Here is a 17,434-nt window from a genome sequence, read left to right on the forward strand (position 1 = left end):
CCGGCGCTTGGTGTGGCGCCTGGTCGGGGTGCGGGGTGGGTGCTCGGTGGGTGGGAGGGGGGTGGGCGGTCGCGGAGGCGCCGTGGGTGGTCTGGGGCGGGGATTGATCGGGGCCCTGACGCTTCTTCCGCCCTGGGGCCGGTGGTTCTGGTGGACGGGGCCACGCCCGCGGGAGCCTGCCTCTTAACTCACGCACTTCTCACTTCGGCACTGTAAATATTTTTCACCCTGGCACTTACATGCTCATACATTTCTCCGGGGAGAGTTGGGACGGGGCTTTACAGTCCCAGCCCGACTCCCCCCTGTTTTTAATGCACCACACACCAAGGCTGTGGGATGGTTGGGACCTGTTGGGGGGGGGGGGGCCTCACGGCTGCCTCCTCACCACAGGCCCCGCCATCCCTGCACCTTTTTTAAATGCACCACACACATCATACTCCACAGGAGAGCTCCGGCAAAGGGCGGTGGGACGGGCGGCTGGACAGAAACTCCATGCTGCGGTCCCACTGCCCCAAGCCAAGCTCTCCTATTTTAATGCATACATTGCACTACCCTCCCCTCACACCCCCATCACGGTGCTGGGTGATGGCTGCCAGTCGGGAACCTGGCAGCCACAGTAATAGGGTGGTAGGTGGGTCCCACACTTTTTCTATATGGCGTGGCTCCCGGGGTGTGGCCTCCCCTCTGCCTCGGCTGCCGGCCGCGGGAGTGGGTTGGGGGGTCGGGTCTCCGATCTTGCATCGCCCCGTGGCAGTTCCTGGGCGTTCTCCTGCCTCCGCCTTCCCCTCTCTTCTCTGGCTGGGCATCCGCCCTGCGCTCCGTTGCGGGTCGCTGGCTGGGCGCCGGTGTATCAGCGGGGTGTCGCCTGCACCGGCGGGGGACCCTGCCTTGCCTGGGGCTTGGTGGGCCGCTGGGGGTCCCGTGGCGTGCCGTGCCGGTTGGGGGGCTGTGGCTGTGGCTCGTGGCCCGGGTGGGCGGGCGGGGGTGGGTGTAGGCGTGGGGTTGGTGATGCGTCCCCTCCTGCCATCCCTGAAGGCCGGTTGATGGGCGCGCGGGTGGCCCGGGGGACCACCCTGGGTCCCGGGGGGGGGACGGTGGCTCCTTTGCTGGGCGGCGGGAGGAGGGATGGGCTGCGCATGGCCCCACCACCCCCCCGCCCGCCCTCCCTCCCCGGGCTGGCTGGGTGGGGGCCGTGGCCCTGGGTTGGCGCCCGCGCGGTCTCTCCGCCCGTCTGCGAGGCTGTCGCGCGCCCGGTGGGGCTTGCGTGCTGCTGGATGCGGTAGGGCATGCTCGGGTTGGGGGTTCCGGTGCCGGGATTGGCGATGCGGCGGCGTAGGGTTGGTCGCCAACGGGCTTACACTCATAAGAGATTCACACGATTACTGGGTTCTAGATCACGGAACTGATTTGTGTACACTCTACCCCTTTCAATCACTTAGCTTATAGTCTTATAGACACCCCCACCCCCATTCTCCTCTTTCACTGGCCAATTGGCCCCCACATGGTGTAAACCGGAAATACATCTCGCTGACGATAGCACCAGCATATTAGTAACTAGTTTAGATGTTCAATGTATTTCTTGTTGTTGTTTGTGTATGTGTTTCTTTTCTTTCTTCTCTTGTATTTCTTTTCTTCTGTCCCCCCATAATCCCTTCCTGTTCGCTGCTTTGTCATAATAAAAAGGTATTTTGAATGATCACAATGGGAGTATGTCAGACTCTCCATGTGAAACATTAAAACTGTTCAGAATCCGGGCACTTAGACTTCCATCCTCTGTGTCAAACAGCTGAACAGGACAGGTTTTAAAAAAAAAAAAAAAAAAAAAAGTTTGGCCACACTTCACCAGGAAAAAGGAAAGGTTACGATAGTTTAGCACGAGCATTGCTGCCGTAAACATAACAATGACAGCACGTAGGTTGGAACGCTCGAAAGTGTGTCTTCACTTCAGGAGGAAAAATTACAACAAAGCGACTTGCAGTCATTGCAAGATGGAGATAACTGCATCGGGAGGTAATAGACTGCACTGTCCTCACCGAGACGCTCAGGCTCAGTCCTGGCTATACAGCTAGCTAAACTCCCAAAGGACGATGCAGAGGACGTTGGTATAATTTGCTGACTTTATTCAAACATCACTTGAAACTAAAAATAGAAATGAAACAAATCAATTTCGTCCCCAATAAAAAAACAGGTTTGCCTCAACGTAAATCAGCAATGATTAGCTGCTAACACAGTAATAACAAACAGTTAGCATGCGTTCACTAGCATTAGCACATCGTTTAAACCACTACACAACTGGATTTAAGTGTCCGATCGCGAGTGAAACACACAACAACAACACAGAAGATGATACATACAGGCGTTGCCTCTGTAGGTATTTTACAAACATTAAAAAGAACGTAGGCTCGTGGCAGTGTTTCCCTTTTTCACTAACTCGCTCACTTGCTTGGATGCGGCATTTCTTCTTCGCCGTGTAAGTGCGCTCTTCTTCACGTGAGCGCGTTCTTATTCGCGTGAGGAAGCGCAAGGGCGCCACCACTTGAGTGTGAAAGCACCATAAAAATTAAAAGGCATGCATTTCAGTATACTGGTAAATAAAAACAGGGGTCCCCAAACTACGGCCCGCGACTCCATATTTGGTCCGGCCCCCTGAACAATTCCAGAGAGCATTTTGAATTTTTTTAATTTTTTCTCCCTCAGTAGTGTTATTTATTTGCTGGCCTTTTTCAGTGAATAACTCAGAGAGGGTTATTTGGTTATTATCTATTTAATTAATAGTGCTATTATTATTTATTATTATTATATTATATTATTATTTTTATTTTATTTTATTTTATTTACTTTTGTTCCGTGAAGAATCCACAGAGGGATATTTGATTGTGGCTTTCTGAAAAACAATATTTTTTTTACATTTATGCACTCCTGCAATCATCACACTTTTTCTGTTACAAAGTGACCCCGGCCTCTCATCAGAGAAGGGAAAAGTTATGTGGCCCTCACAGGAAAAAGTTTGGGGACCGCTGCTTTAACACATATTGCCAAAGGTAGAACAACGACCTATATGCCAATATATACCAATATTTTTTATTTCTATTAGAAAAATGTATCAGTAAAATGTTACACATTCTTGTGCATTTGCCACTTATTGCCACAGTTAATATTGAGGCTTTGGGCCTCTTTTGACCTCGTTGTGAGTTTGTAAGGTTGTGACTTCTGATTAAACAAACTCGATGCCAATCAAAATGTTTGTTCTTCTTTTTCCCGAAATTAGAATCGATGAGAGAATTGATAAAGAATCGAATCGTTAAGCAATATCGATAATGGAATCGGAATCGTAAAAATCGTATCAATTCCCATCCCTACTCATAACACATTCCTTGGCTTTGTTGTCACTAAGGGAGTGTTGAAAATGGACCCTGCCAAGGCGACTGTTGTCATTGATTGGGCCAGGCACCTCTTGGCCCAGGCACCTCTTGGGATTCACAAGCTTCTCCCAGCGGTTGATCAGAACTACAGCTGGGTTGCTTCTCCCCTCACAGGCCTCAGCTCCCCGTCTGCACCATACAAGTGGACGAGCGCAGCTAAATTGGCATTCAGCGATCCCAGAAGCGATTCAGTTCCGCACCTGTCCTTTGTCACCCTGACCTAACACGCCAGTTTATTGTCGATCTTTGGATCTAGGAGTGGGAGCCGTGCTCTCCCAGCACTCGGAGGGTGGCAAGGTACACCCATGCGCCTTCTTTTCCCGCAGGATCTCAGTGGCAGAGCGTGATTACAGGATTGGTGACAAGGAGCGCTCGGCGGTGAAGCTTGCATTGAAGGGACGGCACCACCTCCTGGAAGGGGCGGGGCACCCATTTGTCATCTGGACTGACCATCGGAACCTTGAGTACATTCGGTCGGCCAAGAGGTTGAACTCAAGGCAGGCAAGGGGGGGCTCTCTTCTTCGACCACTTCTCCTTTACTCTGTCTTACCACCCAGAATCGCAGAACACCAAGCCAGACGCTCTGTCCCGCCAGGTTGCACCCAACAGTGACAGACCAGACCCCAAACCCATACTATCCCTAACCTGTTTTGTGGCCAGTCTCAACTGGGTGATTGAGTCGGTGGTCAAGCGGGCCCAAGCGAATTCAAGCAGACCCAGGAGGCCCCAGGAACCCTTTGTTCGTGCCTCAATATGTCCGAGCCCAGGTGCCGGAGTGGGGGCATTCCACAGCCCTGACATGCCACCCTGGCGTGCGTAGAAGACTGACCTTTATTAGACGGCGATTTTGGTGGCCCTCCATTGAAGGAGACGCAAGAGCCTTTATGACTGCTTGTACAGTTTGCGCCCGGAATAAAACCTCCACCAAGCCCAGTCTTCTTCAGCCACTTTCAGGTCCTGGACGCCCATGGTTGCACATTGCCCTGGACTTTTTCACTGGTCTCCCACCTTCCAAGGGTAACACATTCGTCCTCACAGCCATAGACTGTTTCTCAAAAACTGCTCGCTTCTTTGCGCTACCCATCTGCTAAGGAGAGAGCTCATCTGCTGGTCCACTATGTGTTTTGTCTTCATGGAATCCCAGTTGATATTGTGTCTGACCGAGATCCCCAGCCCTGCATTGTAATCCACCACGCATCCCTCTTCCTAGTGGTCTCATGTTGCCTGTGTCGAATATGCGCACAACACCCAGCGCTTCCTCAGGTTTGTCAATGCTTGTTGGGTTACCAACCTCCCCCGTTTCCGTCACAGGAGACAGAATGTGCTGTTCTGTTGGTGAAAGCCCACATGCGTAAGTGTGCTAGGGTCTGGAAGACAGCTCGCACTGCCCTGCTCTGCATGGCCTCAAGCTCCAAGGCGCAAGCTGATCGCCGCCACACCCCTGCGTCCACTTACATCATCGGACAGCGGGTCTGGCTCACCACCCATATCATCGCTTTCAAGTTTGAGTCCAAAAAAGTGTCGCCATGGTTTGTGGGTGCCTACAAGATCGTGACAATCGTAAACCCAAGCGCTGTTCGCTTCAAGCTCCCGGTCTCTCTTCGGGTCCACCCAACATTCCATGTGTCCCAAATAAAGGCTGTCTCATCCAGTCCGCTGTCTCCTCCTGTGCCAACACCTCCACATCGTGGACATCCCGCCTTCACTTTCCGGAGGCTGCTGGATGACCGCTGGCGAGGTCGGGGTCTCTAGTACTTGGTGGGACTGGGAGGGTTACGGGCCTGAGGACCACAGCTGAGTCCCCGCCCGCCATGTGTTGTGTCGGTCCCTTATCCAAAACTTTCACCGTTAGCACCCTGGTCATCTGGCTCATGCACCAAGCGGCGCTCGTAGGAGGGATAGTACTGTTAGAGCCCCTGAGCCCTGCTCCTCCTCCTTCTTTTGTGTGTGTGTGTCTTGATTGCAAGATTGGACAGATGAGTGAGCCTGGGACCAGGTGCAGTCGATCATCGTTAACGGCCTACTAAAGCCAGTCCCTGGCCTCACTTCATCGCTAGATCAACTACTTTACTCGACGAGCTTGTGACTCAGCGTTCGCTTTGTTCCAAGTACTGTATAGCCTCTATTCTGCCCACGTTGCTTTTGTTTACAGATCCTACATTGCTCGCCTGCCTTGAGAACTCACCTGGTCATTCACCAACTGCTGCCTGATCTTTTGGACAGAGAATTCTTTCATATTCCGCAATAAACAATTGTTATCACTGCTACCTTGCGTCTCCTCTCTGCATTTGGGTCCCCCACTCACCCAGAAACGTAACAAAAACAAAAAAGTTTTGTTTTTGATTGAAGTGAAGGTTATTTTGATTAAATAATTTGGACCACATTTTGGGTGGGACATTTGTGTATTTATCATTCATTGAAAAATGAGCTGCTTCAAACATGAATAATTTCAAAGGAAAAATAACTTCAATAATATTCAATTACATTTCCTACCCACAATATGGCCCAAACTCAAAATGGATTGCTTCAATCAAAGAAAACATTTTCAATGAAAAATTAAATGTTCAAATGCAAATTTTTAATTATATTTTTTTTTAGTTCAAAAACTTTTTTATCTGTGGTTTGTTGGAATCTGACCTTCCAGCCAAATCACCGGAACCACGCCGCCAACCAGCTGGAGTCACACTGGCGCAACTCTTATGTTTAAAAGCTTAAAGAAGGCTCGCCAAGAACCAGTTGACAATTTATGCAAGTTGATAATCAAACGGCAAGGCAAATAGGTCCCAGACATTGAGGCAAACTGGATCCAGGGTCAACAAACAACGTGCAAACAAGAATGTTGCTGAGAAGCGACAGCTGTTAGCTAAGCATTCAGTTTTTTGAAGGCTACGGCAGGGGAGGCCGGAAGAAGGGTGTGTTTGGGTGTTGTTTAGGGTAATTGTCTGTTTGCAGATTGGTCTGCGTAGTTTGTGCATCACTGTGACCGAGCCAACCAGAGTTGAAGATTTTTGTCAGCCTCAGCGCTTTAAATTCACAGTCATGGAATTATCAGGCGTTCCTTGTGCAAGACATGATGTCACGCCATTATTCTGGACTGTCCATGGTTGGCCCCCAGAAGAGCTGATGGAGGCGTCTTTTCGTCTTCTTCACCTGTCAGGCGAGAGCTGACAAGCAAATCTGCTTCACCAAATTAACTCTGCTACTTTGGACTACTCCTGTCACAAAACATATTGCTGATCCGGTTTGTGACTCCTTCCTGAGTTTGTGCCATTGTTCAAAAAGACACTGGGGCGGATCCGTTTTACGAAGTTGGACCGGAATTTGCTGTACATCTGGCCCATGTCCACTCCACTTATATTTTTCTATCTAAGTCCTTACTGTATGGAAGCCCATTCCCATCACTAACAAAACAAAACCACTCTTAACAAAACAAGAAGTCTATTTCCGCTTGTGGAAAAAAGTTTATTTATATATTTTTCTCTTAATTTATTTGCTGCTGCCTGTTTCCGCTAGTGGAAAAAAAAAGTGCTGGTGCCTGTTTCCGCCAGTGGAATTTTTAATTTTTTTATACACTTCTGGCTACGGACTTCCGGTTTAGACAGAACAACATGAAGTGCGACTGAAGTAAGTCGTGTGTAAACAAAATTAAAATGCAAAATCAAACCAGAGGAAGCCACGGAATCTCCAAATGGATCCAGCATGACGTAGATGAAGCTCTGTGACTTTCTGTGCTACAATAATGCTATGTACAGTTGCCGAATGCAGTGCTGCAACGGATTTTGATGGTACAAGGAAATACTAGAGGGTATTTTTAATCTGGTTGGATTACAGTTAGAGTATTATTATGAGCTCATCATCCATGTCCCATGTAAACACAAGTAATATGTAATTCTTTTTCATTGCAGATATTGATCACAAAAAAACTTTTAGACAACATGATCCAATTTCTTGTTTTATATATAAGAAGTGGTGCATGTGCAAAACAAGTCACAATTATAAAGTTATTAGAAAAACATTAACGAAGGTGGAGCATAACTCGAGCTTTCCATCATCAAAGTCATCCACAACTTTAGGCAGCATGTGTAAAAAGTAGATTGCATGTAGTCTTGATATATGTCCATCAACGTACACTAAGTGTTGTTGCGTGCCTAACAGCGTTTTTTGACCTGTAAACGAACAAAAAACTTGCAACACTTGCATTTATTATTTAGGGTAAAAAGCTCATGTAAACCTGTAGTAGATGAGTGTTTTCCATTTCTTTGTTATATAACTATTTTTAGCAAAGTTAATGATATCTTAGCTGTGACGCAAAACACATAATTTGGTAGTCAAATAGAACATAATTGTACTATCCTACACAAACAGACGTACTGAGTACTTCGAGCCTAAATAGCATGTGTTAGAGCATCATAATTATAATAATAAATTATTTCATCTCCACCACAATTGTATCTTCTTCAGCATTCTCTCCAAGGTCTCGAGGCTCATTTTCATATTGGGAGATTCCTCCAAAACAACTATAATTTGACGGTTAGTGACACACTTCTATGAGGTCTATTGCCCCCTGCCAACCGTAGTGCGACACGGCACCTGTACACAATGGTTGGGTGAATAAAACTATATGATACACATGATTTACTTCATTTTGTCGAGAGAAAGTTTATGGTACCTTCACAAAGTCATGGATAAGGTTACTGTTGAGTGCAACATCTACAGTATTTATCGGCTAGAACCTACAAGTAGCATAGCTTGTACGTAAAGACTCCGACAAGTAAAAAAAATAAAAAATAAAATAGAAAAAATAATAATAAATAAAGATATATATATATATATATATATAGTGGCGTTACTATTCACATAATTCACTCAGAGGACCGTGTAGTGAGTGAGTTCCACCCGGACCCTTAAAGGTGCTACACTCAGCTCTGTTAGCCTGGTGCCTCGTGCTTTGGTGTGCAAGTTCTGCTCTATTGAGAAATAAATGTTTTCAAGTTTGGACAACGATACTCCGCCTCTGGTGACCCCGACAGTGGACCTGCAGTCTCCAGGACCACGACGAACATGATGGCTGCGAACGTCGTGCTTAAATTGCCTGAGTTCTGGGAGTCGGCGCCCAAAACCTGGTTTGCACAGGCCGAGGCGCTATTCGGTCTTCATTGTATTGAAGATGACGAAAGAAAGTTCTGGCATGTCTTCACGGCACTGAGCAATAGGGTAGCGTCCCAGGTGACCCGTTTAGTCACCTCCCCTCCGGCCAGGAATAAGTATAACGCGCTGAAGGACTACCTTTTGAGGGTGTATGGACTGTCCCGACTCGAGCGTGCGCGTTGGCTGCTGGAGATCAACGGGCTTGGCGAGCGCACTCCGACACAAGTCATGGATGTCATGCTGAACCTGTTGGGCAACGAGGCGCCTAATTCGCTGTTCTTGATGCTGTTCCTGCGTCAACTACCGGCTCACGTGCACACCGCTCTCGGCAATTCGGACGTCTCCGACCCACGCGCTCTCGCTGAGGAGGCCAAGAGATACTTCACCGCGACGCCGCGGGCAGCTCACGAGCACTTGGCGCCGGTGCAGGCCTCGCCCAATTTCCTGGCCCCGACGTTCGACCAGCGGAAGCCGGCCAACCGGCGTGGGAACCGGCAGGAACGCTACCAACGTGACGGCTGGTGTTTTTATCATGCCCACTTCGTGCCTTGCACTTACGACGCGGGAAACGGCGGAGCCCGCCCCCTGTAGTGGCCGGGGCAGTGGGCGCTCCAAACCAGCTGCTTTTCGTGGTGGATACGCTCTGCGGTCACAAGTTTCTGTGTGACACCGGCGCTCAGAGGAGTGTATTTCCAGTGGTCCCCGGAGAAGCGTCTGTGGATACCACCGGTCCGGCACTGCGTTCGGCAGATGACAAGCCCATACGGACGTTCGGGCTGAAGACTTTGAACTTGCGTTTTGTTACCCAGCGGTTCCTGTGGGAGTTTCTAGTCGCGGATGTAGCCTTTCTCCTGTTAGGGGCAGACTTTCTCTGCGCACACAACTTGTTGGTGGACGTTTTGCATGGACGCTTGGTGGACTCTCAGACTTTCTTTTCCATTCTAGGTGTCAGGAGTAGGGGTGAGCCCGTCTGTTTTTCTAGCTCTCTTGCGGAGGACAATGTGTTTTGCTGACTTCTGAGTGAGTACCCGAGCCTCATGCATCCCACCTTCTCTGCGGTCTTTTCTAAGCATGGTGTTGAGCATCGCATCGCGACAACGGGCGCTCCGGTCCACGCACGCCGCCTAGATCCTGCTAAACTGTCTGCTGCTATGGCTGAATTTGATAACATGGAACGGATTGTTAGCCGCTCTAACAGCCTGTGGTCGTCTCACTTCACATTGTTCCCAAACATGACGGGGGTTGGAGGCCGTGCGGGGACTATCGTCGACTCAATAACATTACCGTGCCCGATCGGTACCCGGTGCCTCACGTGCAGGATTTTTCTGCCCTCCTTGCTGGTTGCGTGGTTTTCTCTAAGGTTGACCTGGTGCACGGCTATCATTAGCTGCCCGTCCACCCCACAGATGTCCCCAAAACGGCTGTAGTTACACCGTTCGGGCTGTTCAAATTTTTTAGAATGCCTTTTGGTTTGAAAAACGCTGCTCAGTCGTTCCAACGTTTAATGGACTCTTTTTTTTGCGCGATATGCCGTTCGTGTTTGTTTACTTGGACGACATTTTTATTGCAAGCAAAAGCGTTGAGGACCACGTGCGACACCTCCGGGAGTTCTTCACCAGGCTGGTGGCGCACGGTCTCTTTGTTAATCCTGCAAAATGCGTTTTTCGCATTCCATCCATACAATTTCTCGGCCATCTCGTGAACAAGGATGGCGTGGTCCCACTTCCCTCCAAGGTTGAGGCCATCCGTGGTTGGCTCGCGAGCTGAGAGAATTTTTGGGGATGGTGGCTTACTACCACCGCTTCGTGCGTCATGCGGCTCACGTCATGCGCCCGCTATACGAGGCGCTCAAAGGTACATCCCCCAAGCACGTCATGGATTGATCTGGAAAATGGTTAGCTGCATTCGAAGCTACCAAGGCTGTGCTTGGTCAGGCAACGTTGCTGGCGCACCCCCTGCCTAATGCCCCCGTTGGCCTTACCACCGATGCGTCCGATTTTGCGGTGGGAGCAGTTTATGAGCAATGGGTTAACGGTGCCTGGCAACCGCTCGCCTTTTTCAGTCGCCAATTGGTTCCTCGCGAGCACAAGTATAGTGCTTTTGACAGGGCCCTCTGTTAGCGGTGCGCCATTTCCATTTTCTCCTGGAGGGCCGACCCGTAAACCGACCACAAACCCTCATGTTTTTAATGTCTCGCATGACCGAACCATGGTCTGAACATCAGCAGCGCCAGCTTTCTTATATTTCCAAGTGCACCACCGACATCAGACATGTATCGGTGAAAGCCAACTTGGTAGCTGACTGTTTGTTCCGGTCGTTCGCCGGCGCAGTTCAGCTCGGTTTGGATTTCGCTGCCATGGCATTTGACCAGGAGCACGACGAGAGTGTTTGTACGCTCAAGTCTACTGCTTCGGACCTGCACTTACAACGTGTTCCAGTGGGCGACACTGGCGTATCCTTGTGGTGCGACGTCTCTACCGGTATTGCCCGCCCCTTTGTTCTGGCGCGCTGGCGGCGTAAGGTATGCAACGCAGTACACAGCCTCTCTCATCCCGGTCGGAAACCGTCTGCTAAGCTGGTCTCGCAAAAATTTGTGTGGCGGGGCCTTAAGAAAGATGTGCTGGCGTGGGCCGATTCCTGCATCGCTTGTCAATGGGCTAAAGTTCAGTGTCAAACGCCTCTGAAACTTTCGTCGTCACTGAACGGCGTTTCGACCACATCAATGTGGACTTGGTGGGGCCTCTTCCGGTTTCCTATGGGTTCACGCACGTGCTCACCATGGTCGATAGGACCACACGTTGGCCTGAGGCGGTTCCTTTGTCATCCACGTCCACTGCTGATGTGGCTCGTGCATTTATAGGGACGTGGGTCGCACGTTTTGGGACTTCGTCTGATATTTCTTCTGACTGTGGGGTGCAGTTCACGTCCGAGTTGTGGGGTGCGATCGGCGACAGCTTGGGGGTTCAGCTGCACCGCACCACCGCGTATCACCTGCAAGCAAATGGTCTTTGTGAATGTTCTCACCGCTCCATGAAGGCCTCCCTTTGCGCTTGTTTGAGTGATGGGGACTGGGTGGATAGGCTTCTTTGGGTGTTGCTTGGTCTTCGGTGTGCGCCCAAGGAAGACCTGCACGCTTCTTCTGCAGAGTTGATTTATGGCCAGGTTTTGCGTGTTCCCGCTGATTTTCTTCCTGATGTGACTGCCCCGTGGTCTGTCTTAGGTCAAAGGGCACTTGCTAGATTTTGCCCGCAGATTTGCCCCGGTTCCGACCTCACAGCACTGTGTGCCCGAGGTACGTATTCCGTCCTCGTTAAGTTCCGCGAAATTCATCTTTGTCAGACATGGTGCGCATCGCAGTCCGCTGCGCCTCCCGTATGACGGCCCTTTAAGAATTTTTGTTCCTCTGTCCTGGACGCTTGAGGCACCCTTTCCCCCTCTGTTTCTGGCCCTGCCGCTCCTCTCCAGCGTACACGTTAGGGACGGGCGATCGTACCCCCCAAGTTTAGGGATTTTGTGTATAAGTGAATTCTTGGGGGGTTTGTCTGGCGTTACTGTTTATATAATTCACTCAGAGGAACGTGTAGTGAGTGAGTTCCTCCCGGACCCTTAAAGGTGTTCCACTCAGCTCTGTTAGCCTGGTGCCTCGTGCTTTGGTGTGCAAGTTCTGCTCTGTTGAGAAATAAATGTTTTCAAGTTTTGACCACGGTACTCTGCCTCCGACTCCTTCCTGGCACTACAATATATATATCTATTTTCCTCCACTGGCAGAAAAAGGCACCAGCAAGTAAAAAACATCCACTGGCGGAAATAGGCTTCTTGTTTTGCTGGGGGAAAAAAAAGTTTTCATACTTTTTTTTCAGTGGCGGGAATGGGCTTATATATTACATAGTTTGGGCCATTGTTCAAAGAGACACTGGGGGGGATCAGTTTTACGAAGTTGGGCCGGAACTTGCATTAATCATATCTTGAGGTAAAAAGTTGTTGTATTTTGTTGAGTTTGGCTGTGCTTGTGGACAAAAGCAGTAGTGTTTTACCTGAAGGAATGCTCCATTTTTATTTATTTTTGTTATACCTTGACTAATACTTTTTTCAGTTCTATGTAATTTCTTTATTTAGACGGACAATGTTGAGCTCTCTTGAGACAAATGTTTATTTTTTACATTCCTGGATAGTTAGGACATTATTAACAAGTGTGTATTTATTGTGTATGTTGAAGATATGATATACATTGGAAAGCTTAAAATCTCAATTTTCTGGGGGAAGAAAACATTTTGAACAGGGGGGCATTTAAAAAAAATATATTGTTTTTTTAAACAGCAAAACCCAATCTGGAGGTGAGAGCATGCGAGAGCAGAGTTGCAGACGCCATGACTTTAACGAGATATCGCGTATTCACCTTGTTTCGGTCCAAAAACTCCATGTAGCATGTATCACCGAGTGTCAAGACACAGCTGTGAATGGCCACACCTGGATTTTTGGGGGATTTTATGGGTGAAACATGGTAATATTACAAGGGTCGCGATGCAGAAATCGCAGACATCAAGGAGTGGTCGAGATTTCCTTTTTCATATATTTTACCTTTTAAATGTTTTTTTTTTCTTCAATTTTTCTTTGTTTGGATCGTTTATTTATTATCTAACGTATCGGAGAAAATGCGACAGTAACAAAAAAAAAAAACAAAAAAAAAAAAACTAAGCGATAGTTGTGAGGTAGATACGGTGACTTTTTTACAGACGCCATTTTTTCATTGTGACAAAATCTGTTTAAAAGTTTAAAATATGTGAGTGAATAATTTTTATAAGTAATTTTTTTTTAAATGAAATATGAGACATCAATTAATGATTCTAGGCTAAAAACGACAAATTTTGAACAATAAATATAATTACTTTGAGTTTTATGGCTGGGTTGAAACAAAAGCGGTTGCGCGACATCTGTAAATTTTCAGGGTAAAATGGACAAATTAAAAATAGTTTGGGGGCTTAATGCACCATGAATCTGCTATGGCAGCATATAGACATATTGTTCTATCAAACACAACAGTTGTTTTGGCTTAAAACACAGCAGATTATTGTAAAGAGGGGTGCAAAAGCAGAATCTTCTTTTTCAGTCTTGTCTGTGTTTTCCGCCATATGTATGTATGTACATTTAGCCCGCGAATTCGAGAAACCACGATAGTCAAACAGCAAAGTAGTGAGGGATTACTGTAATTGCGAAAATATATTACCATTGTAATACTTTTAGGAAAATCAATCAGTAGAGAGAGAATGAGCTTCCAGGCTTGGAAAAATGCAAACTTTTAACATACGTGTTACTACGTGTCATAACAACAAAATAATTTTAATAAACCGTGCATTTATTTCCATTTCATTTTGTTTAAAAACTACCATATTTTCCGCGCTATAAGGTGCACCTAAAGGCCTTCAATTTTCTCAAAACCAGACAGTGCGCCTTATGCTGTATTTGGCTCAGTATTGGTTCATCATGGAATGGCATTCCCTTTAGCGCAGCACCATCTAGTGGATGTATAACACAACCCCAACCACTGCTCGCCAGTCTTTCTTTAGTAGTTTTTGATGCTTTTGATGAAGTTAGAACAATTAAATATAGATTTATTTTGCATTAATCATTTAGCCTACCAATTAATTAGGTTGTTATTTGTGAGAAATGTAGCCCTGACCATCGTTCAACCAATCTGTTTGGTCTTATTAATGTCCCGTCCCCGGCAAAAAGTGTACATGCAGGTTATGCTGTTGAGACCAAACCTATGCCCTTGGTATGCAAATGGGTGGCTACTACTCTTTAACGGCCTAATCGCCACTGCCCATTTGTAATCCCAATAGTCAGAGTACTTCTCTCCGTAGTTGCATTAATGCATGTGAGCAAGAAAATGTTCCTCATCCATTTACTTAAGCAATTTTTTGTTTTGCTTTTTTGTAGTGTCATTAAAAAAATAATTGAGCATCAGCCCAAGCCCTATTACTTGGTAGCTGTGGACTATTCCAACAACACCATGGAGGACATTGTTAAGGTGAGTATAGTACATATAAAATCTTACTGTTTCATCAATACTAAGTGATTGGGAGGAATGGCGCTCCTGATCAAAACTCTTGTCCTGTTATTGTACTTTTGTGCTCGCCATGTATTCACACACTCAACAGCCTCTCCGGTAAGGTCTAATGAAGAGTTAATATCATCATTCTTGGTATACTGATTTATATTTGGCTTTTATTTGATGCACTGTATACTATAGAGCAGGGGTCGGCAACCTATGACACGCGTGTCAGCACTGGCACGCGAAGGGTTAACCAGTGACACGCGAGCGCATGTCAAAAAAAAAAAAAAAAAAGCGCCCTTTTACCTGAAATAAATAAATAAATAATATGACATTTTCAGTTGCGCGCCCTGTTACTTAAGGGCTTTACGGGAGCGCCCCTCCCCACCCCCTCTGCCTATGGCGTTATATGAGCGTAATAATGGATTTTGAGCACACCTCCAGCTCTTCCTCAATTATACGCTCGTCGGGGTTTCTTTTTTTTCTCTACGTGCTCAATTCAGCACAGGCTACTAACGGGTCACGAAACAAATCAATCGGAGAGCTGGCTGAAGTACACTTTGTTACCAATCTGCACTTTTGGTGATCGCGGTGCTTTCATCTCGGCACCATAGTGTGGAGTGGACCGGTAATTAACATAGCTCGTTGTCGCCCATTCGTCCGGTGCTTACTTCGGAGAGGTGGCGATGTGTATAAAAATACAGTGACGTGTTGAATGGCTTTTTCCTGAAGACTTTTCATCAACAAAACAAAAACCAGCGGGGGACACAACCACTTTTTACGGCACTCTCGGCGCAGCTCCCTCACAACACTTTGCTTTGCTCTCTCTCTTTTCCTCGCCCGGACGCCCACTTCTTTTTCTACGCTTAACTAGTAAGCCGGTAATATTGTAGGGCAGTGTTTTTCAACCAGTGTGCCGCCGCACACTATTGTGCCGCGAGAAATTATCTAATGTCGCATTTATATATATATATATAATATATAAATTTGTAATGTCCATAACTGTGTACGGGCCATTGAAGGGGCCATCAGACTGCAGTGTGGTGACGTAGCGGGAAGCAAGCAAGGAGGGAGGGAGTCTCAGGGAGAACGGCGTGAGAGCTAAGTTCGCGGTCGCATGTTGCGGATGCCGCTGTTATTTTGTTTATTATTTTCCATTGTTGCCACAATAAAGTGATAAAGTCATCACTGACTCCTCTCCTTTCTATTTCCCCATTCAGGGCGATTATGATATTGTTTTTTACGTCGTTGGGCGGAGCTGCAGTAGAAGGGAGGAAGGAGTAGGAAGAAAGTTCGAGAGTTCTCGGTCGTGTGCAGACGCTCGTGTCGCGTTCAAAAACTGCTCGGATTTCTAGCCATCAACGACCTTGCTGTCCACGACAATGTGAACCCCAGCACATCTCCTGCACATCATTTGGTTAGACTCGTCATGTGTCGATGTACTCCAAAGTTTCCTTTCTATTATATCCATATGTGACGACCGTCAATCCTCCCCGTGTTGTATTCCAACACATTGTTGAGAACAGCAAGGTGGCTAATGGCTAAAAATCCGAGCAGTTCATGAACGCGACACAAGTAGCAATCCAAAATCAGCGCAATGGCGCCAAGCAAGTTTAAACGTCATCTCCAAACGAAACACCTGCCGGTTCAAAACAAGTCGATGGACTATTTTGTTTGCCTTCGTGAAAACACAGAGAAACTAGTTTTTGCCTTTTTGTGACAACTTTTTGATAAAAACTACAAAGGTAAATTAGAAAGCCCTCAAAGCCAGTTACCTTGTTGCTAAATCCAAAAAGTCCCACACCGTGACAAAAACATTTCATACTACCTGCCTGCAAAGCTATTGTTTGCGAGATGCTCGGCCCTGACATCACATCTGACGTCACATCCGGTGAGTGTATTGTTTGTTTGTTAGCACTGCTACTAGTCGCTAATCTCCTAGTGCTCCTCAATTTTTTTTATCCCACGGACACATCAGAGAAGCGATCCTAGACAGGTTCGGCTCTCCTAGTGCTCCTCAATTTGTTTTATCCCACGATTTAACAGCGTAAACGCCTGCTCGTGGATTAAAAATACTCTCCTTTCCTCTTTAACTTTGTCTTGCTAGCCTAGCTTATCCGAGCCATGGCTAGCCCTCTGCCTTCTCCCTCCCGTCTTTTCTACTTATTGTGCTGTATGTATACCGAGCACCCTGGCTGCTTCGTCGAGGTCAGTAGTAGCTGTAGGAAGTGTAGCTTAGTCTCAGGGCTGAAGACCAGGGTTTCTGAGCTAGAAGCACGGCTCTGCACTCTAGAGACGAAAGCTAACCTGAGCTATAGCCAGGTAGTAGCAGGGCCCGCAGGTCTTGCTTGCAGTTGTAGGAATGCTAGCGCAGTTGGCCCCTCAGCGAGCCCCGTGCAGCCGGGGGAAATTAAGGACAGATTTGTGACTGTACGGGGGAAGCGTAGTGGTAAACGCACAACCTTAGTGCACCAGCACTTTCACGTCAGCAATAGGTTTGACCCCCTCAGCGACACACCGGCTGAACCAGACACTCTCTAGATTGAAGGTTCCATAGTTAGAGACGTGAAACACCCGGAGGTGTCTGTCAGGTGTTACCCAGGGGCCAGAGTCTGTGACATCGAAGGAAACCTCAGGCTCTTAAAGCAGAGTAGAAAGAGGTTCCGCCATATCGTGATTCACGCAGGCGGTAACGACGCCCAGCGGAGACAGTCTAAGGTGCTTAAATTAAAAGTAGCCTCGGTGTGTAAGCTTGCTAAGTCGATGGCGGAAACCGTAGCATTCTCTGGTCCTCTGCCTAATTTGGTCAATG

At 47.5% G+C, this 17,434-nt stretch overlaps 1 protein-coding gene across 7 annotated transcripts in view; it reads left to right on the plus strand.

Moving 5' to 3' along the window:
• The window catches only part of LOC130918623 (adenylate kinase 7-like), a 219,082-nt gene that overhangs the window by 113,371 nt on the left and 88,277 nt on the right, over positions 1-17,434 (plus strand). For all 7 annotated transcript variants that reach the window (XM_057840478.1, XM_057840497.1, XM_057840487.1 and 4 more), the window contains one exon: positions 14,508-14,598. In XM_057840478.1, coding sequence (XP_057696461.1) covers positions 14,508-14,598 — 91 coding nt within the window. The remainder of the gene's footprint in view (positions 1-14,507; positions 14,599-17,434) is intronic.

Source organism: Corythoichthys intestinalis, chromosome 1, assembly GCF_030265065.1.
Source record: "Corythoichthys intestinalis isolate RoL2023-P3 chromosome 1, ASM3026506v1, whole genome shotgun sequence".
Taxonomy (NCBI): domain Eukaryota; kingdom Metazoa; phylum Chordata; class Actinopteri; order Syngnathiformes; family Syngnathidae; genus Corythoichthys; species Corythoichthys intestinalis.